This window comes from Haliotis cracherodii, unplaced genomic scaffold (assembly GCF_022045235.1).
Source record: "Haliotis cracherodii isolate W230 unplaced genomic scaffold, xgHalCrac1.p SCAF_4, whole genome shotgun sequence".
NCBI classification, from domain to species: Eukaryota; Metazoa; Mollusca; class Gastropoda; order Lepetellida; family Haliotidae; genus Haliotis; species Haliotis cracherodii.
Window position 1 is genome coordinate 30655858 of NW_027266297.1, and position 24726 is coordinate 30680583.

Genomic DNA, 24726 nt, shown 5'->3' on the forward strand with positions numbered 1-24726 from the left:
CTACATGTAGCTATTTTGCCTTTTACGCCCAATAGAATCTGATAATCTAGACAGGTTATTCTCCGTTTTTTCACATGTTATATTAAAATGGTTTCGTTCCTTCTTTTCTTGTCAGTGAATTTATGTATATTTTATATCATTAATGTGTGCAAAATATGAATTGGTATTTACTTTGTACATTAGAAACCAAAGCTTGAGGCTGCAGACTGTATATGGTGAAATTTGACTTTTAGAAAATAGCCCTCAGTACTTATGGAATATAATGTCAACAAGTAAAATACGAAAATTATTTAACGTATCCTTAAAGGATTGGTGAAATCACATTTGTTGTTTACAGATTATGAACTGAAATATGGTATCTGGATACAATTTCACCAGTCTATTACGTGTCTGTCCCTCGTAGGTGAGTGAGTGAGTGAGTTGGGTTTAACGCCTATTTTAACAATATTCCAGTTAAATTTCGGCGTATGGGAGGAAAGCCCGTATCCTGCTGCACCAGTGGCATCTGTCACAGACACATGCAAATATCCTCAACATGTCTGACCCAAAACATGTTGAAAGCTTTACTGAGGCTTTGGTGGTGTTACCCTGATCAAACAGCTTTTGAGCAAGCGTCGTGTGATGCTCTTTGAAGAACGAACATGCTCGATTTGTATCTCAAAAGTTGTGAAATGTAAACACCAAAGGCTGGAGCTGCTGGAATATTGAAATGGAAAATGACTATTGAAAAGTTGAAATCCTCCCTCCTTTCATACAGTCAAGTGAAGATCATTTTATAAGTGAATCTTAATGCATTGACCTAAATATGAAACAGGCGAGCCGGTTTCACTTGTCTCTTTTATTTTTAGTTATGTAAATAAATTATTGCGAATCGGCTATTTGACCATTATTGAACGATATTAGGTCATCGATTAACCTGAAGCTTTACTTAAATCTCTTAGCCTAATCCCCTTGTTTTGATTTTGTCAATCCGAGGTGAAATTCCCATGAGGAATGGGGAGATCTGTGATCAGTTTGGGCTCATCTTGATGTCTACTTCTTGAATATATACATTAAACTACGTTAGTAACGAACACGCTTATAACGAACTGCCTGATATAACGAATTGCTTTTGGTCCCGGCTATTTACTGTATATATGATGTATACTTGCTTATAACGAACTACGACCGCCTCCGTGGTCCAATGGTAGAGCGTCCGCCCGGAGAGCAGAAGGTCCGGTGTTCGATCCCGACCGCGTCATACCAAAAGACGTTAAAAGATGGTATTTGTTGTTACCCTGTCTGGCGCTCGGCATTAAGGGGTTAAACAAGGACTGGTCGGCTCGGAGTCAGTATACTGTGTCTGAGTAGGGTATTCATGTTAAACAGCGGCATGGTATCTCAGTGAGCTAGCACTATAAATCGGCATCAGTCCGGCCTAGTACAAGCAGCCATATACATACATGTACATGCATGTCGCTATATAAGTGCAATAATCTTGGACCAATAACTAGATGTTGACTTACAGGACAATATCGTCAGGATCGGATACCGGGATCCTGGGAAACGAGGTTTTACCAATGCATATGTGGTTGGGTAGGCTAATGATCAACTACACTGTATCATGCCTTGGAGCGAATGAACAAGGGAGGTGGGTTTGTAAGAAGCTCAAGTCACCGGTACGGCGGTAACACGCCAAGCATTTTAATCATGGCGAATGCTTATATTCAAACACAATTCATACACAATTCAATCGAATTCTGTAAGTATTATGGGACGCAACTCTGCACAGCCGACCTCAGCGTCCAAGAGACTACATGGCCACACACTGAGGAGATAGAATCATAATGACTAAAACACAAATGTCGACAACAATAGTTTATTCAAATGACCCCAAGGGGGGCCTTCATGATATCACAGAGTCTGAAGCAGTGGAGATAACAAATTCTATCATATTTTGGCAAGAATCATCATGTGTTCATAAGAAGTTTATCTGTTGTCGACTATCACACAAGCACCTGATTGGTTGAGTTGAAACACATCAAAGTAAACAGTTTGAGAGAAACACATGTAAACAATAAAACGCAAATTGTATATGTACAAATATAATTTACGGTACTCTTTCTTGAGAAGAGAATATTTAAAGGAGTTTACAATGCTGATATATACAGCTAACGGGGGTGAATCTTGAGCAATACTAAAGTACACACAGCTTTGAGTTTTTCTGGTGATGACATTCAAAAAGGACCCAAATTATGAAACAACTCTTAATCGTATGAATTCTGAGGAACTACTTCTTGTTTTAGCTATTGACAGAACTTGATCCAATCATTTAATACCAAATACCCTTGACCAAATATAAATGGCGTCATTTTGCAAAACGGACACTTGTCGGCATTTCACCTCATTAGAACTAATATAATATCCTTGCAAAGCACAGAGAGCATTTCTGAATCTAGCTTGTGTGTTGTTTGTTGTCTAACGCCGCACTCAACAATATTGCAGCTATAATACAGCGGCCCATAAATATCGAGTCTGGAACAGTGAATCCAGTGATTGATATTATGAGCACGCTGTCGGGGCACGATGACACGCTCTCAACAAAGTCACCAAGCCTGACCGCCGATTCATTTAGTCGCTTTACAGCATGTGTGGCTGGGTACCTATTCTTACCCGGAATTCCCAGGGGGTCTAAGTCTAGCTAAACTAAATATACCAATAAATAAACAAATCTAATTCAGAAAGCTGATACCATTGGAATGAAACAGGAACTTTCATATGTCTTAAGATACAGCAACGGATTTAACAGATTCAAACGTCGAGGTATTATCATCTGAAAACCAAGTTTTGCGTGAGTTAACATTCTCAGCCGCTTCGATATTATGATATACAATGTAATTTACAGAAGAATTGGTATATAAAAATACACAGAAAAGCCCCTTTGATCAGGGCATGTTTCCCAATCGTTCGGATTGACACACGTTCGGATGAATCGTGGATAAAGTCTACATATAGACGTTACAACAGTCAGCGTCCGGAATGGAGGGTTCCAGATTCACGAGGTCTCACTGTATACAGTTAAGAATGCAAAATCCATTCACACTGGAGCTCACATTTCAAAATGAAGTCAAACAACATAACAGTGTTGTATAACGAACTAGCGCAAATGTTAACCATATAAAATAAATAGTAAATAAATAAAATTTGATTTGTAGTTCAAGTAAATAAATAAATAAAATTTGATTTGTATTAACGGACGGAAGTGGATTTGCAGAGGTCATATATGTAAATAACGTATAGCTGTCCCGTTCATCGTCAAACCTATGAGAACACAAACGTATGTAAACCCGGACCTGCCAACAGTCAAACATATAATTAGTTATACACACAGAGCAGTCTTTTCTACATTAATGGACAAAGGTAATTAAGCTGGTTATCATTGTGCAGGAGTGTTCACAGTAATAAGAAACACCGAAAATTAAATTCAATAATCGAAGGATGTTGTAACGATACATTAAAAAGGAATTCGTTTAAGTTATCGAATATAAGTTGCTTCACCACCTCAAAATGATAAAACTTGCCCAAAACCTGTTCACATGTGAAAAACAAATAGTAAACATGTTTCAATATGCCATTTGAACCTTTTCTAAAACAGAATGAAGATAAGATACATGCACAAATATTTTTCAATAACTGTAAAAACATATAAACGAGGCAGTTTGGATGATCGGTTGGTATTAAGGATCCACTCACATATCATTCATAATTAAACCATTTCCAAAGAAACAGAACATGCGCTTCGGTCCTACTGTACTAGGAACCGCTCCCGTCCCCAACCCATGTTAATAGAATTGTCTATGTATTTTCTCAAATTGTTTTAAAGATAGATACATTTGCAAACATTTTACCTCGACAAAATAAATAAACGATCAACCTATTGAATTTCAGGACTCAATCAGATCCGCTTCTTGAGCCAGCTCGAGTTTGGTTAAGCATCATACCGTTGCTTTTAAAGACATACAACCTATAACATATAACATGCATAAAGCACATGCACACAAATAAATAAATAAATATGTCATATTTACAGAGATTTCATCTTTATATACATAAATGAATATAGTATCTTACATTTAGTATCCGATTCCAGGTAAAGACTTATGTTTCTTGGTAAATAACAACGCCTCCAAGATGGCTGTATCTAGACATGCGCGTACCAATATATTCATAGCCCTGAAGACCCTAAAGTCACCTGCGGTTATACCGAAATGTACTTCGCTTTAACAGAGTTTCACTTTCAACTTCACAGTAGCGCTCAATGACCATGCACAAAACCAATTTTATCATAGCAGACGCTTCGCTACGTGCGACTTCGTTACAACAGGACTTATGTCCCTTCCCATTGTCGTGGTATCATCCTGTCAAGCTATCAACACATAGTTTTAAATATGTTACCATGGAAACAAAAGGTTTTGAAACCTACTTATACTGATATGTCTATTGCAGCCGAAATGGGAGCAGGCAGCATCTCGTAACAAACTGCACACGAAGACCACTCCCAATTATACGTTTCCCGGAATAATCACACACATTTTTTTTCTATTTAAAAACAAACCTACATATTCTGTGGTTGAATGACGAGGACCCATTGACAATATTTACAAAAGAAAGTGGTTGAAACAAATCTTTCAATGTTAATAAAAACAGAGATCAATGGTCCCTAGAACCCTAAATATTTATGAATGGAAAGCACATTATTTACATACAATCTGAGTCAGTACTAGATGCACGTACATCAAACGGAGAAAATAAAAACTTCTTCAAACTATAATTTATTAATTCGCCACAGGGCCCTGTTCCACAAAGCCATCATAGCCCTTCGATTATCGTAACTTTCATACTCTAACACAGAATTGCGATAGTCGTAGTGCTAAGAATCCTTTGTGGAGCCGAGCCCGGCTCTTCAAACTGAAGAACAAAGAGGGAATTTGTTGTGGCCCTCTATTGAGTTCATAAAACCAGAGAGGCAAAAGAATGTATACCACCGAGTTTGTTTGTCTAAAATTGACCGATGTTAAATTGGATTAAACCATCATTCATTTCTTCAACAGTGTGTAAAAAGTAATCTGTGGCTGGGTAATTTTGTGTTTAATAAATTGTTTCAAAGAAGACGGGTAAGAAGTGAATTTGCAATCACATGACTCCTACCATGTTTGAAATGTAAAATTTATGCCGAAATCTATTAATTTTCAAAGATACCTATTAGCAGTTGTGTGTCATGCAAATTTATTTTTAATTTTTAAAGTTTTAAATTAAATTATACTTTAAAAATATAACCATGTGGAAGTTTTGACTAAGCGTTAGTACAGTTAATTAGTTGGATATAATAACTTACGACATTTTCAACTGAAACTCAAAGATACAGATTTGCTTTTGAGCTTATATGTAACCTTAGGCCTCTTCGTATATGCCAGTATCTGTGTACGTGCATTGGCACATACGCCATTCAGTCAATCCAGAAGCTCATTGCAAATGTCTGTCCTAACTGAAACTCTCCGTTGTCAGGAACACTTGCACTCGTCCACAATCATTTCAGGGTGGTCTGAATACGTCATCTTCCCAAACTCATCGAGGCTTAGCAACGTCAAAGGACGTAGTCGCGTCGCCGTACACGTCGGCGGAGGAACACGAGTAGGGTCCATGTGATGTAGTAGTGACTTAATCCCTGCGAATGTATGCGCCATTTTGTATCGATGGGGGCACTCTCCTGCGCAGTAATAGGCGTCATATCCGGGAGGGGCGACAACCCAGTCATCCCATGCTATTTCTTTGAAGGATATGTAAGTGTGGTACCGGCAACACCTCTTCTCGCCATCATTCGCTGTACAGTCTGTCCTTCCAACCTCCCTTTTCTCTCGGGGTATATCTTGACCTCTTCCAGCTAAGTTCACTAAAAGGGTAGATCGAATACTGGACATTAGAGATTTACGATCACTCTTGGCTTGCTCACTGGATTTCCGTCCGTTTATGAACACCAGAACAAATGTCACATCCCCTGTGAAATTCTTTCTCAGAGTTTCTGTGACATCGATTGTCATGCATGCAGACGTCAGGGACGTCACTGGACGACTGACGACAAGATGGCGCCCGGTTCTGTGCGAGCCATCCTCGTGTTCAAGTTGGTAGATCAGAAGCCTCCCTTTTTTAGTTAGGCTTTGTAAAGGCCTCCTTCCAGTGGATATCTTCTTACAAAAGCTAAGCCAGGCTTTTTCCACAAGGTGATCTCGAGGCGAATGTTCTCCTATATGAAACGTTGACGTATGGAGGGGAGTCACATCGGGGAAGTGAGAGCTCACGTCCAAGGGGACGCCATCTGTAACAGAAACAATATACGATCAATGAATGTGGCTTATATCTGGCCACTATATACCAGAACTAAGTTAACCCTCTTTTTGTAGCGGCTGTGCACAGATGTTTTGCTTAAACACTTCAGTAAGAAAATGCAAAATGAAGTTGTAACTTTTCGAACGCCTCGTGTCAGATTGAATTTGAAACTGGATCAGTTAAAAATATATATACCGTAAACTACGTTTATAACGAACTGACGGATATGACGAACTTGATTTTTGCCTGACCATTTGCTGTTATATACTGTATATTTGCTTATAACGAACTACGGTTATAACGAACTAAAATGAGCCCCTTTGACTTGTAGTTTTCTGTATATTATATTTACCTATCCGGCTTAGTATCATTGTTGGTTAAAACTAGCCTGATACATTTTCAAAACGGTTTACAAATGGTTCGTTCATTATAAAACCGAACCACCTCTGCTTACATGATCGTGGGTGTGTCCAACCTCCCTATATATGCCGATTTAATTTTGAATTTTGTCTTGTATATAAATATGAAATTGATTCGTAATGAAGTCACCTGATAAGAACCATTTTACTAATGTTTTATTGTGATACAAATATGAATATATACTGGTGCAGATCTAGTTATGAATGTTGTACTGGGCCCACTTGCATAAAGCGATCTCAGCACTAAGATAATCGTAACTCCCATACTTAAACATAGGCTCACGATAGTCTTAGCGCTAAGATAATCGTAACTCCCATACTTTAACATAGGCTTACGATAGACTTTGCGCTAGGATAATCGTAACTCTCATACTTTAACATAGGCTTACGATAAACTTTGCGCTAAGATAATCATAACTTCCATACTTTAACATAGACTTACGATAGACTAAGCGCTAAGATAATCGTAACTCCCATACTTTAACATGGGTTTACGAAAGTCTTAGCGATACGATCGCTTTGTGCTAGTGGGCCCTGGAGATTTAGCAAGACGCGCACATCCTTTTCACCATGATAGCTTCCCAGCTGTCGCATGTAATGATGTGTTTCATAAATAAAAAAGGTCAAAATCTATACCTTGTGCTTAAAAAGAGCACGTTTTGCATATGTCCGACAAGGCTTTTCATCTTATTATCTGTGGAGATTGCATATAGTTTACAATGGAAAGTCAAAACACCTAACTGCTCGAGACATGCATTAAACCACATTGATGAAGACAGTCATAGTAACCATATTATGCACATCGAGGTATGGATTCATGGAATACCGTGTAATTATTGAAATCTGACATTTATTTTTACATTTAATGGAACACCATACCCATCATGTTATGGGCTTTCCTAATCGCATTCAATGTTTCTGATGGGCAATGTTTTGCTGTTGTTCAGACTGACTTTCAGCAGCCACAGACGATATCGACAATTAAATTTCGAAGGACAAACACTCAATGTATAAATGAATAATCAACAAACGCCAACGCCATATCTGGTTGTCTTCACAGGGGCAAGGGTATTGTGTGTCGTGTCGTGGCGTGGCGTGTCGTGGCGTGGCGTGAAGCTGTGCATTGCATTGCACTGCGTTGTGGGGTTGCGTGTCGTGTCGTGTCGTGTCGTGTCGTGTCGTGGCGTGGCGTGGCGTTGCGTGGCGTGAAGCTGTGCATTGCATTGCATTGTATTGTGGGGTTGCGTGTCGTTGCGTGTCGTGTCGTGTCGTGTCGTGGCGTGGCGTGGCGTGGCGTGGCGCTGTGTATTGTGCTGTGTAGAGGCGAGGCGATGTCTTTTGTGTCCTTGATTATTTTGTTTAATTTCGACACGGTGTGTTGAGTTGAGGTTAGATTATTGAGTTGAGTTTATTAAGGTATATTTAGGTATACTAAACAGCATAATCTAAAATTTCAATGTAAATAGATTCCGCTGTAGGTGTAGCCCTGTCGCCTAGGAGCCGCAATTCGCTGTGCTGAGTTGCACCCCTTGGGAGCGCCAGGCACCGATGATTGTGGGTTCGAATCCACCTTTGCCCCAGTTATGTTTCTAGATTTGTCAGCACCACACCCGTGCTCGTGGGGTTCACATAAGTGGTAAAAGTCTGCGCTTTCGGGCTGGCCTTCCACCTTAATCTGACACGCCATGATATAACTGGAATAGTGTTAAAAGCGGCGTTAAAACACAACTCGCACTCATGTGCAAATGCCGAAATTGAAGCGAATAAATTTAGTTAGCAATCAGTGTATTACCCAAAAAGAGTAAAAAATGTTTTATGTTAAACCGATAACGAAGTATATAGATTTGTTAACTAAGATAACGACAACATCAGCAGCGCAGTGGAGCAACTTCCACCGATAGCATCAGCAGACTATGCGTGAAGGTCACCTAACCACAAACACATCAAAATGTAATCGACATTCTGACAGATCGGTCTTGTTTCAACCTTCTGATTTCTGAATCCCAAACTCACCGTCCATGTATGAAGCTGTCATATTAGAACAATACCCATCTGATCGAACTTGTGGGCGGTAGTTCAAAGCTATTTCTGACGAGGTTCCGACATTCCATAAAATTAACTAATGTTTTAGGCATGTACATATTCTTTTGAGAAAAGTGTTCAATTATGCTTGAAGTCCCACAATGCCCGATAAGAGACTTAAGGTCAATAAGATTGCATGTCCTGTCATTCCAACTCCCCATGAACCAACGCTCATCCTCAGGTACATATTAATAATAATCAATGGTAGAATTGCCCATGCATTTATCGCTTTGGAGAAGATGTGGAACAATACATCTCATTATCCCTTGTCAATTTGCTTCCGTTGTATCTGGTCGGTTAACGTTTTGTGGTACTTTGGTGTATGTATTATTCATAGACACGTGGGAGGGTTTTATAGAAGCTTATTTTGCCTATATTTGACTCATGGTTGGCATGGAGGCTTAAAACTGTTTCCATGTGGAATTGTGTTGAATGATGTTTAATTTGTGCGGGAAATAAATAAAAGTAGCAATATAAATACAAGTAGCAATATTTCTTTCACCCTGCACAATACGCTGAACGGATAAACGGCACTTCCAACATGTTATAGATATTCACACAGAGGCTTTTCTTTCTTTTTCGTTTCTATTGGTTTGTTTCTTGTCTATGGAACACCAGAGTCGAAATGTTTGCATATTTTGTTATGTTAAGTTACATAAGAGAGGAAGTTTTATACTTTGTGTTTACCTTTACGCCTGTCTCCGTCGTCTAGTGGTAGAGCGTCCGACCAGGGAGCGGAAGATCCCCGGCCGCGTCATACCAAAAGACGTTAAAAGATGCCAATTGTTACCCTGTCTGACTCTCGGCATTATAGGCTAAAACAAGGACTGGTCGGCTCGGGGTCAGTATACTGTGTCTGAGTGGGGTATTCATGTTAAACTTGAGCATGGCATCTCAGTGGTCCAGCACTATAAATCGGCATCAGTCCGGACTAGTACAAGCAGCCACACACATACATATGCATGCACCTCACCCGAACTTCGCGCCTATCTGTTGACATAGAATTACTACTGTCACAGTGTACAGAGTTCTTAGAAGACCTCGTGGCTCTGTCTCACATTCAGATTAATGTGGGGGTACGGGTGGCCCAGTCGTCTAAGGCGCCGCGATTTGCTGTGCAGAGTTGCGTCCCTTGGGCACGCCAGAATCCTATAATTGTGGGTTCGAATCCCGGTTTGCCTCGATTATGTTTCTAGGTTTGTCAGCACCATACCCGTGCTCGTTGGTTTCGCCGAAGTGGTAAACGTCTGAGACCTGCATCACTTCGGGTTTTCCTCCCACATTAAGCTGACACGCCGCGATATAACTGGAATACTGTTAAAAGCGGTGTTAAACCCAACTCACTCACTCACTCAGATTAATGTCTCATGTTGGTATCAATAAAAAAACGGAAATATGAAATTTGGATACTTAAGAATTGACCCGTGAAGATCCGTGTTTGAATTGGTCTTCAGCAACCCATGCTTATCTTAAGAGGCGACGAACAGCATCGGTTGATGTCAGCGTATCCAATTTGATCGCTCATGACATAATCACTGGATTGTCTGGTCCAGAGTAAATTATTTACATACCGCCGTCTTGTAGCGGGAATATTGCTGAGTGCGGCGTTAAACAAAAAACAATCAAAACTTTAGAACTGCTTAACTTTGAAAATGTGAAAGTCTCAAATCTAAATATAATTTGTCCGTAAAAACAAAACAATGATATTTATTTGGGACGCCCACACCCAATTATACGATCACGATAGCATAAACGCTGACAAACATGATTTGATGTAGACATAATATTTTCTTTTTACCTTCTAAAATGCGAATCACTTACTCTAGTATCACGATAACATGGCGGCTTTTTTTAATTATCAGCATTTGGAAACTGAACTGACGATAAGAATATACACGTTTTGATACACAGTTGAGGACACAATGTTTTAGGTGTCAAACGGGGTATTTCGAGATTACCAAACCATCGAGACATTGCGAGTGGTCTCAATATACAGAGAACCCGCCTTAATCCTATATCACCGAGACCACCCCTCACCCCAAAAATAAAAATAAATAAAAATAGAAAAAAAATATTTAAAATATCGATGGACCCAGAGTAGTAGCAGGATAGTGATCTTTGATATGACACCTATGCGGAGAAAGGAGAAACATGGGACCCGTGAAGATCCGGGGTAGATGTGAGGTGAAATGGGGTTTAACGTCGCGTCCAAGATTATTGCACTTATATAGCGACGTGCATGCACACAGTATACTGACTCCGAGGCGACCAGTCCTTGGTTTAGCCCCTAAATGCCGAGCGCCAGACAGGGTAACAACAAGTACCATCTTTTAACGTCTTTTGGTATGACGTGGTCGGGGATCGAACCCCGGACCTTCCGCTCTCCGGGCGGACGCTCTACCATTAGACCACGGAGGCGGTCACCCGGGGTAGAATAGGTCTTCAGGAACCCATGCTTGGCCGTAAAAGGCGACTTTGCTTGTCGTAAGAGGCGACTAATGGGATCGGGTGGTCAGGCTCGCTGACTTGGCTGATTCATGGCATCATATCTCAATTGTGTGGATCGATGCTCATGATGTCAATCACTGGATTGTCTGGTCCAGACTCTATAACTTACATACCGCCGCCATATGTGCGGCGTTAAAAAGAAGAAAAAGAAGAAGCAGCGTGAACCAGGTGTATTTCACTTTGTCATAAGTCCTGTTTCGATGTTTCACGGAGGCGCCATATAGCCCAGATACTCTTCGAAATAAACACAACCTTCGATATAGAGAAGCTGCTCGAGTTAGGTAAGGGGTCGAGATATGCTTGTTTAGCCACAATCAGTGAAACCATTTTTGTCAAGTCAGTTTGTGAAAATTCGATTGGGCTCGGTACGCCAGTGACTGCTAGCATGATGAACGAGCCACACCCGAGCACGATAGCACGCTGTCAACCAGGTTCCGTATTGTGGCCGCTCGATCTTCATCTAAGTCGTCACTCACAAGGTTGATGGGAGCCAATCCTTGCCCGAATGCATAAGCGGCTACAAACATTCTTCTTTACTTGTTGCACTCAATGGGGAGTCGAACCCGGGCTTTCAGTGTGACGAATGGACTCATATGCACTGGGCATACCCATCGCACCTCATATCAACACTGGGGCGGTCGGGTAGCCTAGTGGTTAAAGCGTTCGCTTGTCACGCCGAAGACCCGGGTTCGATTTCCGACATGGGTACAATGTGTGAAGCCCATTTCTGGTGTCCCCCTCCGTGATATTGCTGGAATATTGCTAAAATTGGCGTAAAACCATACTCACTCACTCATATCAACACTGGTTTGACGATATTGGAGCCCATTCGACACCTTGCCATCCGAAGCTGAATAGCCGACAAACTGTTTTAATACCGTTGTAAACACCAGTTTAAACACCCTAAGCTTAATAACATAATCCCCAAGCAAACATCACTTCAAAGGATATTTCGAGTGGTGTTCTCTACCCAAAATCGTTAGAGTAATTCGAATAAGGTCAAATTTGATACAAACCTGACAATAAAAAGCATGAATAATTACTTACGCTAGAAGGAGAGTTTTCATCTGGCAAGACTTCAATCCTATTGGAATATTGTCCAATTTCCTCTATAGGACTGAACGTTTATTAATGAGATCGCTAGCTTCTCGTAAGCCGCAGGTTAAAGACTACAGAAATAGATATATTTAGGATATGGGTCCAGTCCCTGGGCTCTAAATATCACATAACTTTACCTTTTAAGCTTCAATCCTGTATAAATATGCTTGTGATCTATAAGGTAATTTGCTGGGACCTTAATTATGTCTAAATATTGACTCCATTGATCTTTGTATTTGTGTCTAAAATTTAAGGGCAACCCACCATTCATCAAGCCTATTTGATATCAATATAAGTGTTAAATTAAGTTACTTTTAGCCTAAGTATATAAGTCCGGGGTTAACAATGTTTGTTGATTTCCGAGTACAGTGTGGAATAGCTAAGTCATAATTGGATTGTTTGTTGTTATACGCCGCACTAGGCAATTACCCCAGCCCCCTCTTGTAAAGAATCGCGAGTTTGGATTAGACTATCCAGTGATCGATATTGTGAGCAACGATCCATGTCGTCGGTGAACCAGGATACTCTATCAACCAAGTCACCGAGCCTGACCACCTGATCCATTAGACGCCTAGACCCGTGAAGATCCGGGTTAGAAAAAGTCTTCAGCAACCCATGCTTGCCGTAAAAGGTGCTATGACAGTAGCATACCCTGTCAAGAGTCTCTCTTTAAAACTGTTCTCTCCCCCCCCCCCCCACACACACACACTCACCATCCAACCTTGCAGATATGACAGTAACATACCCTGTCACAGAGAAGAGTCTCCCTTAATAACTGTTCTCCGCCCCCCACTATCCAACCTTGCAGTATTGACAGCAGCATACTCTGTCACAGAGAAGAGTCTCTGTTTAAAACTGTTCTCCGCCCCCCACTATCCAACCTTGCAGCCATAACAGCAGCATACCCTGTCACAGAGAAGAGTCTCTCTTTAAAACTGCCCCCCCCCCCCCCCCCCCTCATCCAACCTTGCAGCTATGACAGTAGCGTACCCTTCCATTGACATTTATTCCGATTTCAGGCTATAATAAGTATCTATTGATCAAGACGAAAGGGGCATACCCTGTCAAGAGTCTCTCTTTAAAACTGTTCTCTCCCCCCCCCCCCCCACACACACACTCACCATCCAACCTTGCAGATATGACAGTAACATACCCTGTCACAGAGAAGAGTCTCCCTTAATAACTGTTCTCCGCCCCCCACTATCCAACCTTGCAGTATTGACAGCAGCATACTCTGTCACAGAGAAGAGTCTCTGTTTAAAACTGTTCTCCGCCCCCCACTATCCAACCTTGCAGCCATAACAGCAGCATACCCTGTCACAGAGAAGAGTCTCTCTTTAAAACTGCCCCCCCCCCCCCCCCCCCCGCCCCCCCCCCCCCCCCCCCCCCTCATCCAACCTTGCAGCTATGACAGTAGCGTACCCTTCCATTGACATTTATTCCGATTTCAGGCTATAATAAGTATCTATTGATCAAGACGAAAGGGGCTATCGTTCTGTTACTCGACGACAAGTGTATTATTGCAGTAATCGTAAAAGATTAGCATCTGCAATGACACAGCCCGTTCGTTTGGCCGCCACTTGTGATGGGCTTCAATGACAGACGTGCGCTGTGCAAATAAACGAACACTTGACATTTTGATTTTACTCTCAGATCTCTGTGTGATAAATTGGGATAATGTTTAGCATTGGTATTGATCGACGGTCCATATATAGTCAATGTATATGCCATCATGAGTCTCTTTTAGAAAGATCCCGCGCACGTATCTTGGGAACGCTTCCCTATAATCCGCTTAATCGGTTCATTGATGCTTTAAATCCGTTAAATCCTCGGGGCAAGCAACAAGTCAGCCATATTAATAACCATATGATTCATGACTGTCGTTTTCGTTCTATGTGTATGCATGCATTTTTTTTATATTCATTCATGTATACTGAAATAAACCTTGCTCGACACATTACTTATATTTTCACATGAAGCTAATGAAGTTGTGATTTCCTTTAATAATTAGTCATTTAAGTTATTTGAAAGAAATTTTATCGTTTACTTTTCACACAAAAATAAATTCGTCGGTCTAAAAGGAAGATAAAGCCACATAGATCTGTTATGATTCTACGAATATTGTACCATAACTTTATCAACTACGTGATATCAATATTATACATTCGTGTGTGGGTGGGGATCGCGTTAGATATATAGACATAGGTAAGGGCTGAGATTCGGGAGATTGGCGGTAATAAGGAGTTTGTGAGCGAATGGATGTTCGTTTTCAATGCAAACGGCACTCCTACAACTATATCACTTTGTAAAATCAGACGGGGCACGGGTGGCCCAGTCGTCTCAAGCGCCGAAATTCGCTGTGCAGAATTGAGTTCTTGGGCACGCCAGAAACCTATGATCGTGGGTTCGAATCCCGGCTAGCCAAGGTTATGTTTCTTGGTTTGTCAGCACCAAAGCGGTAAACGTCTGAGACCTGCATCCCTTCGGGCTTTCCGCCCACGTCATGCTGACAGGCCGTGATATAACTGGAATACTTTTAAACTCGGCGTTAAACCCAACTCGCTCACTCACTCACTAAAACCAGCCAAACCTGTGGTAATAGCCCCCGTCATTATCCATGTATGGGTACGATAAGGCACAATTAAACAAAGTCACCATGTACGTACCCGAGTTCATTTAAGCCGGCTCTGGTGACAAGCGTTGGGTATTTAAGATCTATCCACTAGACTCGAACCGAAGCGTATGTACAGCAAGCGATCACCACACACACCCAAAGGGTTCAGATTCGTTGCTTTAAACGCATTTCCCTAAACATGTTAAGTCATTGATATTTCAACATAACGTCTTGTGCGATAATATATAAAATACCAGCAGTGAATGGGTACCCGGTAGGATGCGATGGCAATGACCGTTACTCTTCTAGCGGCACATAAGGCAGCTTGGGTTGTATACTCCCTAGGGAGTTGATACTATGATTCGAATATATACTGATTCATTGACCGGAAAAAAGATCAGGCATGCAAAAGGGGCGCACCTCCGCAAAGCAAATAATGTCCCCTTAGGCGACTTGACATATCGGTTACCCTAGAGTTAGTATAGTGTTACGCCGTTTTTAATCTATTTTCCAACCCTGGGACACCATAAATGGGCAAGACACATTATACCTATGTTGGGAGTCGAACCCAGAGCCTTCGGTTTAACAAGCGAACGCTTTAACAACTACCCACTGCCCTGCGTGTCCCTTACAGTCGGAAGCAACTGTATTTTTTTAGTACCGTCCCACTGGACGTGAAGGTGGTTACGACACACTGATCGAAGCAAACACAAGGGCATGTCATCTTGCATTCTAGTTCTCAATAACCTTTGTGCTGATTCATCTAAAGATATTCTATCTTGGCACCGAAACCATTTTCCATTAATGCAACCATTGGAGCCACGTCCTTGACGTCATCGCGTTAAACACCACAAGTTTCCACGTGTCACAAAGGATTACTCCGCAGCGATAAACCAATCTCCTTCTTAGTCTCTCCCACTGTCGGTCGCAAAATGCTTATCAGAGCTATATTTTATCAACAGGCTAAAGCAATGACCGCTGAATCATGAATTGATTTTGTAAGCTGATAGTTCTGTCTTCAAGGACATGGGTTAACTGTTTTGTAAGGTGGTGTGATGTTTTAACATGTTTGCAGAACCTCAAATGCCATCTTGATTCAAGTGGTAGGCATTTACCCCTTCAGTGAAACCCACGGCACGCGTATGATGCTGTTAAAGGGAAATCATGAATTCGAATTCGCAATCTGCGGATCCTGGCACGACTGAGGGACAACACTCTGTACATCCTATGCGGTAACGTGGTCGACTTGCCCCCAAACAGAACAATGCCAGACATGAAGACCGGAATTTGAAATGAGTGAGTGAAAGAGATCTCGTTCCACAGTCAAATATCATAGCCTGGTTAAAGCTTTTTAAGGAAATGACAGAGCTTCAAGTAAAACGGGGCGGGCGGGTAGCTAGGTGGTTAAAGCGTTCGCTCGTCACGCCGAAGACCCGGGTTCGATTCCCGACATGGTTACAATGTATGAAGCTCATTTCAGGTGTCCCCCGCCGTGATATTGCTGGAATATTGCTAAAGGTGGCGTAAAACCATACTCACTCACTCACTCACTCAAGTTAAACGATAAAATGTGTTTAGATGTCGTCTCTATTAACATTTGAAATGAAATGAAATTAAAACTGAGATGAGATGATACTGACATGTGTCAAGTACATGTCACAAAAGTCAATATCAATACCAATCATACACATTTCCTGACTCCGCGCTGATAAGCCTGTGTCATCACAGATATGGAACGATTGTCAGGTGTACATCGCCACAACACATCGAACATCGACGCTGGAATGCAGTTATCGTAACCTATCGATACATGGTCAAGTACGGGCGGTGTCTTATTCAACAAAATCAAATCACATTCAATATTGGTGTGTTTGATGTTTGAGAAAACCCGAACAATATAGTATGTGGTGTCAGAACAACCCGTGCCATATTGCTGGAGCTCCGTTGACGCCATATCGTCACGAGGGAAAATCATCTATTTCTAGTGTAGTTGAACAGTTTTCGTCATTAAAAGTACTTTATGCATTCTATGTTCTATATAAAGGATTGTAATTGATTCTCGAAAGGTCATCATGAATTCCTAATTTGCTAGATTGACATTTAATCTAAATATAAAGTTAAAAAATTTAATATTATAAGTAAGATTCCGATCGATATCGAATATATATATATATATGTACACACACATTCTTTTTATGAACTTAAGAATTAGAAAACATATATAGGTATTCATTTCCATTTTTGTCAACGTTAAATTATGAAAAACGAAAAGGATAAATATTAGATTTAAATGACGCGAAACCAGTCACACCTGAGGGTATAGATAACTGCCATAAGCACTTTATGCATTAATGCACTCTATCTCTTGATAAGTATAAAACTGGAAGTCAGGCAGAGGATAAAACTAGGAATCAAAACGAATGAAGACTTACTCAGTGCTCTGTATGTGTGGAGTTTTTCACCTTCCTGTTGTGAATCAATTGACGGTATTCCTCGCTGCATCATAAATTGGTGAGCCATATCTTTTCTAAGTTGATCACTTGGCATAGCGGTGACATTTGGCGGAGAAGAATACCCAAGCCTCTTGAGGATTTTCTTTTTAAAACTGGTTAATGAGAACCTCTCTGTATTCCGAAGAGTCCGAAGAGGGTAGACATTTGAGGTGTCCCTGAGTCCAACATATAACAAAAGTTAGCGCTACCAGCGGCAGTGCCAATGTGGTATCTTTCATAGCGTGTTGTCAATAGCAGTTGTCAATTTCAATCCGTCACTTGTCTCTCTGGATGGTTAACTGACCGTTGAAGTGTATTCCCGTCCTTTTAAATAATGTGAACCGAGTTCCGTTAAGTGATACTCCCATTTAAGACGGAAGATTGGGCTTGACTAGTAATTGATGGAAACCGATGAACGGAAATGTGATGAAATTTACATGAAAAAAAAAATCAGCTGGTTTTGTGTACGCGCAAGATTGCACTGTTGAAAACGACAGACATTTGTAATATAAACTTGGCGTATCATACTGGGGACTCCTCTCCCTACAGTGACGTCAGATTTCACTATAATAGTTTACTGAGGTGACAGCGAAATCACCAACCAATCAGAGAGGCTGTACATGGTCCCGCACGCCTCGCTGACAAATGTGAAATGGACAACAGTCTACTAGCTCCAATGATAGCACCAATAAGACCATTTTTCTTTAAAGAACAACTTCTGATAATGATTTCCGTGAGGGTGCATTTTTCGTCCCGATCAGCAAAGAAAACAAACCATTTGTATATTGCAATCAATCACATGTCGATATCATATATTCCCGTAGTGGGCGTAATAGCGGGGCAGCGATAGATAGCTTGATATGTTTATAGGCTAATATTGTACATATCTTAAATACCTCTGCAAGGTCTGTTGAGAGGTACCCCGCCCATTTTAACAATCTTACAGTTCTCGTTCAAATGAAAATCTCAGTGTTTACTAACATACAAATTGTCGGGAGCACGCGGTGTGTTGTGAGATTGGTGGCAACGCCGAAGGGAAACTATGTGGCCTTAGCCATCTGATGAGGAAGTAAATATCGCTACTGAGGAAGGCGATTCTCACGGCAGCACGTTAAGCCGACGATACAACAGCAGGGTTTAAACGCGGGGGAGGGGGCGGAGGTACACGATCGCGTTCTTGATGTATACAGTTGGGCGGGTACTAGGCGGAGAATTGCAACGTGCGAGAGGGTTAAATGTCAAGTCTCCCTATCATTAAACGTAACCATTAAACGAATTTAAAGCACTTGTACTCCGAACTGTATTACTATGTAACCAGGCAAAATATTTACCGTTATTATTGACTATGTACTATCGTCGTGACAACAAGGGCGGATTTAATACCGCTATAAGGATGTTATTTCATATTTGTGATTCAGGGTAGATATGTTCAATTGAAGGATTCTCATTCTTAAAACCATAACGATATATACAATTTGATGCACGGTCACACAACCGCTCATGAAACTATTACATGAAACGTATTTTATCAGCATGTTGAATACACATCAGAGAGTGCACATTGCCGACAGCATGTGTTCATTATCTTACTTCCTTCTGGAACAAAACCCTTTTATCAACGTTGCCCAATCGTTACCTATATCAGCTGGTTCTGACGTACGAGAAAGAGGAACAAGGAATCCCTTGCTCTCCCCTACCAGACAACAGAGCATGAGTGACGGCTATGTACATGGTATACGTGTGCTATCTACACGTTCCGCCCGTGTGAACTGGCTTCAACTGAGAGGCCGATAGGTACACCATGTTCCTGGTAAATATCTCCCAGTACATTCTTAAATACTACGATGAAAAGTGACGTTTCAAATCTTGGCAGGGGAAATGTTTGCAAGCGAGACTTTAGTCGTGGTATAGTGTACACAATGGTTGAAATACACATCTGACGAGACCACAGGTGACATGAGTGACGGGCGATATGATTTTGAAAAACGCTCCTGTCAAAAGTGACATATACTTGATAAGGAAACAGAGCAACTGTCGTCACTATTAGGATGGTATTTATGAAATATAATGACATATTATATGTGAAGGAAATAGGCATGATTTAAGGATAAGGAAATGGGTTATTACTGACGACAGTGCGAGGATAGTATATATGTAAGAAATATGAAATGAGACATTTCTGGCGTGGCGACCTTTATTCCTGTCTCTCACGCCCTAGTTCGTATAAGTGTCAACCCTCGGACAATGTTATTGGGACTGGGAGTGCCAAAAGGACTGGTCAGTAAAGGCTCATTTATCAGAAATGATTTGCACCACCGATTGCATATCGATTTATCCGTAATTCGAGATAAGCGAAATGCCGATTATGTAGGATTCGTAGGAACCATAAAATAACACCGTCTCAAAGGATATTTGGAGATAACCGAGTTTGATTTAACGAGGTTCACTGTCTGTGAAGAAACTGTGACCGGATCCGTGGGAGTGCATGTTCAGTGCTCTAACTGTCAACCACGGGTGTGATTGCTATAGACCAGATTACAATTAAAATATGTCGTTGAAATATTGTAGTCTGTGGTACGTATTCACTTAAATTGTCACTATTTATTAACTCCATTCTGAAACATTTCATCACTGAATATGAAAAAAAAGCTGTTCATGTATCTCCGGTCTGTTATGCAGTTAAACCTAAGTACATGAGGCGAAAAACACATACCAAATCCACAAAAACGAACACGGAGACATGACAATCAAACACTATTTACAAAACCGTACCAGTAAGATCGTGTTATCCGGCAGGGCAGGATACGTTCACCTGTTCACGAACACCTGGTATCATTACTATTTGATAATGATTCATAAACAGATGCTCATGACATAGTTTGAATCGTAGCAGCTATTTCTTATGATCTTTTAAAAGGTTTCGTTGATTGACACACAATCAACCAGGACACTGTTCCACAAAGAGATCTAAGCGAGACGACTATCGTATATCCGTGTTAAAGTATGGGAGTTACGATTGCCTTAGCAGTAAGACCTCTTTGTGGAACAGTTCAATGCCACATTGTAAGTACCGTTTTTATTTTAGCACTGGTACCAACCCTAGGATGTTTAGGACCTATTCCCACGAGACTCGAACACGAAGCGTATGCCAAGCAAGCTATCACACTGTCCATCTCCCAACCAAACAACCCCCCCCCAGGGTATTTTGCTTCAAGGACATTTCTCCACATACGTTACATGATTACAAATTTCAATATAAAGTCGGTTTATGACTTCGATAATTTTCTAACAATTTGATATGAAGTTCTGTTTCTATCATCGTAAACTTCATTCAGAATAATTTCTTGCATATTTGAATCCCGTGTGTATATCCCGTACGCTTGTCATCTGCATCCGTATCCATATCCGTATCCACATCCGTATCCTCTACCTTAAGTGCATAACTTCAAATAGCATTCGATGCTACACACTTTACTATAATCGCAACCTGCTGTGTTCACACAATTACATAATTATAATCGCACGTCAATATAAACAAAAAATGTGATTCTAAGAATTCGCTCGTTTACTGTTATAGCTGCACCTGTTCAGACGTCATCACCCTTTCCTTAAGCTGCAAGTGTCGGCTTTTCCCTGATGACGAAAGATGAAGTAGGTCCACATGGCATCCGTCACTTAGAAGGTGGGTTAAAACGTCTGCCCTTCGCCTCACACGTCATACAGGCTACCCATGAACAAATGTCACGCATGTGACGATCATCACGTCCTTTGTGTTACCGTGACACCACGATATTCATCTTAACCTACCTGTACTCATGATTGATAAGCGGTGAGCTACACACATATGTTGTCACGTGCTATCAGTGTCAAGTTGCACATCCACTCTGAGCGTATTATTTGCAACCTTTGATAGCTGTAGTCGATTAAAGTTCACGGTTCAAAGACCAGAGCAACACGGGTTTGAGGCTTTCGTTCGTGTGAGTGAGTGAGTGAGTGTGGTTTTACGCCGCTTCAAACAATATTCCAGCAATATCACGGCGGGGGACACCAGAAATGGGCTTCACACATGTCGAGAATCGAACCCGGGTCTTCGGCGTGACAAGCGAACGCTTTAACCACTAGGCTACCCGACCGCCCCCGCTTTCGTTCGAGGAGAACTACACTCAGTGCCGTGAACGTGTTGGGATTGTGGGTCAGACTAGGTTGTAAGAGCTGACTTTACTGAGAGTACAGCAGAGCAGTTATATCACGGCTTGTCAGCTTGTTTTGGGAGGAAAGCCCGAAGAGATGCATGTCTCAGACGTTTACCACTTTGGTGCTGACAACCTAGAAACAACCTGGGCGAATGTGAAATAAATTTAAAAAAAACAAAACCTGGGCGAAACCGGGATTTGAACCCACAATCATAGGCTTTTGGCGTGCCCAAGGGACTCCACTCTGCACAGCAACTAGTGGGGCTGAAGACGACTGGGCCACCCGTGCCCGGTCTGATTTCACAAAGCGATATAGTTGTGATTGTGCTGATTGCATGTTAATTCGCTCACAAACTCCTTAATACTCCCAATCACCACGAACCCCAGCCCTTACCTATTTCGACATATCTAACGCGATCCCACCAGACACACGAATGTATAATGTTAAAGACGATATGTGGCTGATTTATCATATAATACCGTAGAATATTCGCATTTAACACGATCTATGTAGCTTTATCTCCGTTTTAGACCGACAAATTTATTTCTAGTGTGAAAAACAAATGCGAAAATTTTATTTAACTTACACATTAACTTCTGATTATATTAAAGTGAAGTGAAGTGAGTATGGTTTTACGCCGCTTTTAGCAATATTCCAGCAATATCGCGGCGGTGGACACCAGAAATAGGCTTCACACATTGTACCCATGTCAGGAATTGAACCCGGGTCTTCGGCGTGACGAACGAACGCATTAACAACTAGGCTACCCGACCGCCCCGGTTATATTAAAGAAATCAAAACCTTTAATAGCTTCATATGAAAATAAAAGTAGTGTATCGATCAATGATGGGGGGAATGAGTGGATGGTCAGTATGGATGACACAGCTGATTTGTGTCAGGGTAATACTGGCCCGGACGGGATTAATCGTTTTACGACAACTAACTTCTAGTTTCTCTGGCACAGACTGAATCGTTATCAACCCCCGCGATACGTAGTACAATCAAACACCGTTGTGTCGAAGTTGAAGGGATCTACGTATATACTTCGAGTTAGCCGAGGGTCAAAACAACTGAAAACTGATGAATAAAGAAGTAATTTTACTTCGAGACAAACGTAAGTTCGACACTTTAAATACAGACACAACGGCGTTTTACTGTATATTTTGCGGCGTAAAACAACATTCATTCACTTACATAGATATTTTAGTTATATCAACTTAATAAGGAACGATCTTAATTGAACAATTGTCAGACCGTCTCCCTATACCCTGCACTATATCCAATACATGTGTGCAGATGCGTAAGGGAGAGATAGCTAACAATAGGGAAATACCACAGTGGCTATCAGCTAAAAAAGATTGTTAGGAATATTACTCTACAACAACCCGCACAGTAAAGACAACCCCAAACCACTCTATCTGAGTAGGTCTTTTTTGCAGCGAGCGACACATTTATTTCGCTCTCAATAGTGAACGGAATACCGAGCTTGAATAAATATGTGAATGGGTGTGTTCAGCTTCAGTTGCTATAGTCTGAGGTCGAAGTTAGGGCAAGTACAGATATCACGTCAACGTTCTACCTCCGTATGACAGGAGTACTGAGATGAAGCGTCAGGCAACAAACAAAGCAAATTGTGTGAGTGGTGGTTCCTACTGGTAGGGTAGGACATGCTTACCCTTTTTGCGAGCACCTGGTGTCATAACTGATTTTCAGCGATCCATTCATATAAGTGTCATCGCTATTTTCCAATACGCCCAATTGGAATCTGTTTCGGCGAATGATCGAGACTGGTTTCCCTCTGGCGTGGACGTTAGATGTTTAGGGGCCTGGGATATGTAATGAGTTCATTGTTTGTGCAAGATTGAGAGTGTCAAGGCGTGGAACCATAGACACTACACCCTATCTCTAAGGCGGTTACATTTTCGAGGCAGCTCTATTGTTTCGGCCACCCACGCACACAAGATATTTTGTCGCATATTGGGTGTGGTGGGCAGAATGAAAGCTCGTTTAAAGTGAAGTCGTTCGGGTTTACACACTTCCGAATCAACGAATCATGACCACGTACAACCTTGTTCTATCTCATCAATACAATTGTATAAACTCCCCCCCGTACCTTTTTAAGCTAGTTGTGTGAGTGACGGCTGCCTTACCCTTACCCTCGCGAACACCTGGTGTCATCCCTAGTTTTCAGTTATCCAGTCATTAAATTTCCACGCCATTTTTGCCTTTTACGCCTAATGGAATCTGTTTGGGGAGACAATCGAGATTGGTTATTCTTTTGCTTAGGAATTCTCTTTTTCCGAACTAACGGGTGTCCGGACTTACGAAGTGCCACAGTATAAAACTGTATTGTGAACGTACATAACATATTCACAATAGGAGAAGCTTAGGTTATTCAAGACCATATATTACCTATGCCCTGTGATCTCTATGCCGTATGATACGACGCTTGCCAACGTAATGCGCGATGCTATCCCATGCTATGACCTCTACAGGGGTATTCACTGCTGTTACTCACTGACATGTATTTTCGTAGTGGCGATGCTACCGAACAGGACATATTTACCCTTTCAGCGAACACCTGGTGTCATCACTGATTTTCAGGGATCCATCAAATAACTTTCGTCACTATTTTGCCTTATACACCCGGAATCTGTTCATGTCTGACATCGTTAAACAACACAGTCATCTTCTCACCATATCCTGAATTTTATTCATATTCAAAAGACCCTTGAAGATCCGGGGTAGAATAGGTCTTCAGCAACCCATGCTTGCCGTAAAAGGCGACTAACGGGATCGGGTGGTCAGGCTCGCTGACTTGGTTGATGCATGTCATCCACCCATGTTGCCAGGGATCATGATGTCTTGTAGTGTTGTCAAGGATCATGATGTCGTGTAGTGTTGCCAGGGATCATGATGAAGTGTAATGTTGTCAGGGATCATGATGTCGTGTAGT

At 41.4% G+C, this 24726-nt stretch overlaps 1 protein-coding gene across 1 annotated transcript; it reads right to left on the bottom strand.

Moving 5' to 3' along the window:
* Positions 1-1844: 1844 nt before the first annotated feature.
* Positions 1845-18091, bottom strand: LOC139479945 (protein DVR-1-like). The gene is given in 3 exon segments (XM_071262883.1): positions 1845-6352; positions 17517-17688; positions 17690-18091. Coding segments are annotated over 3 exon segments (1110 nt in total). The 5' UTR covers positions 17816-18091; the 3' UTR covers positions 1845-5540.
* Positions 18092-24726: the final 6635 nt, after the last annotated feature.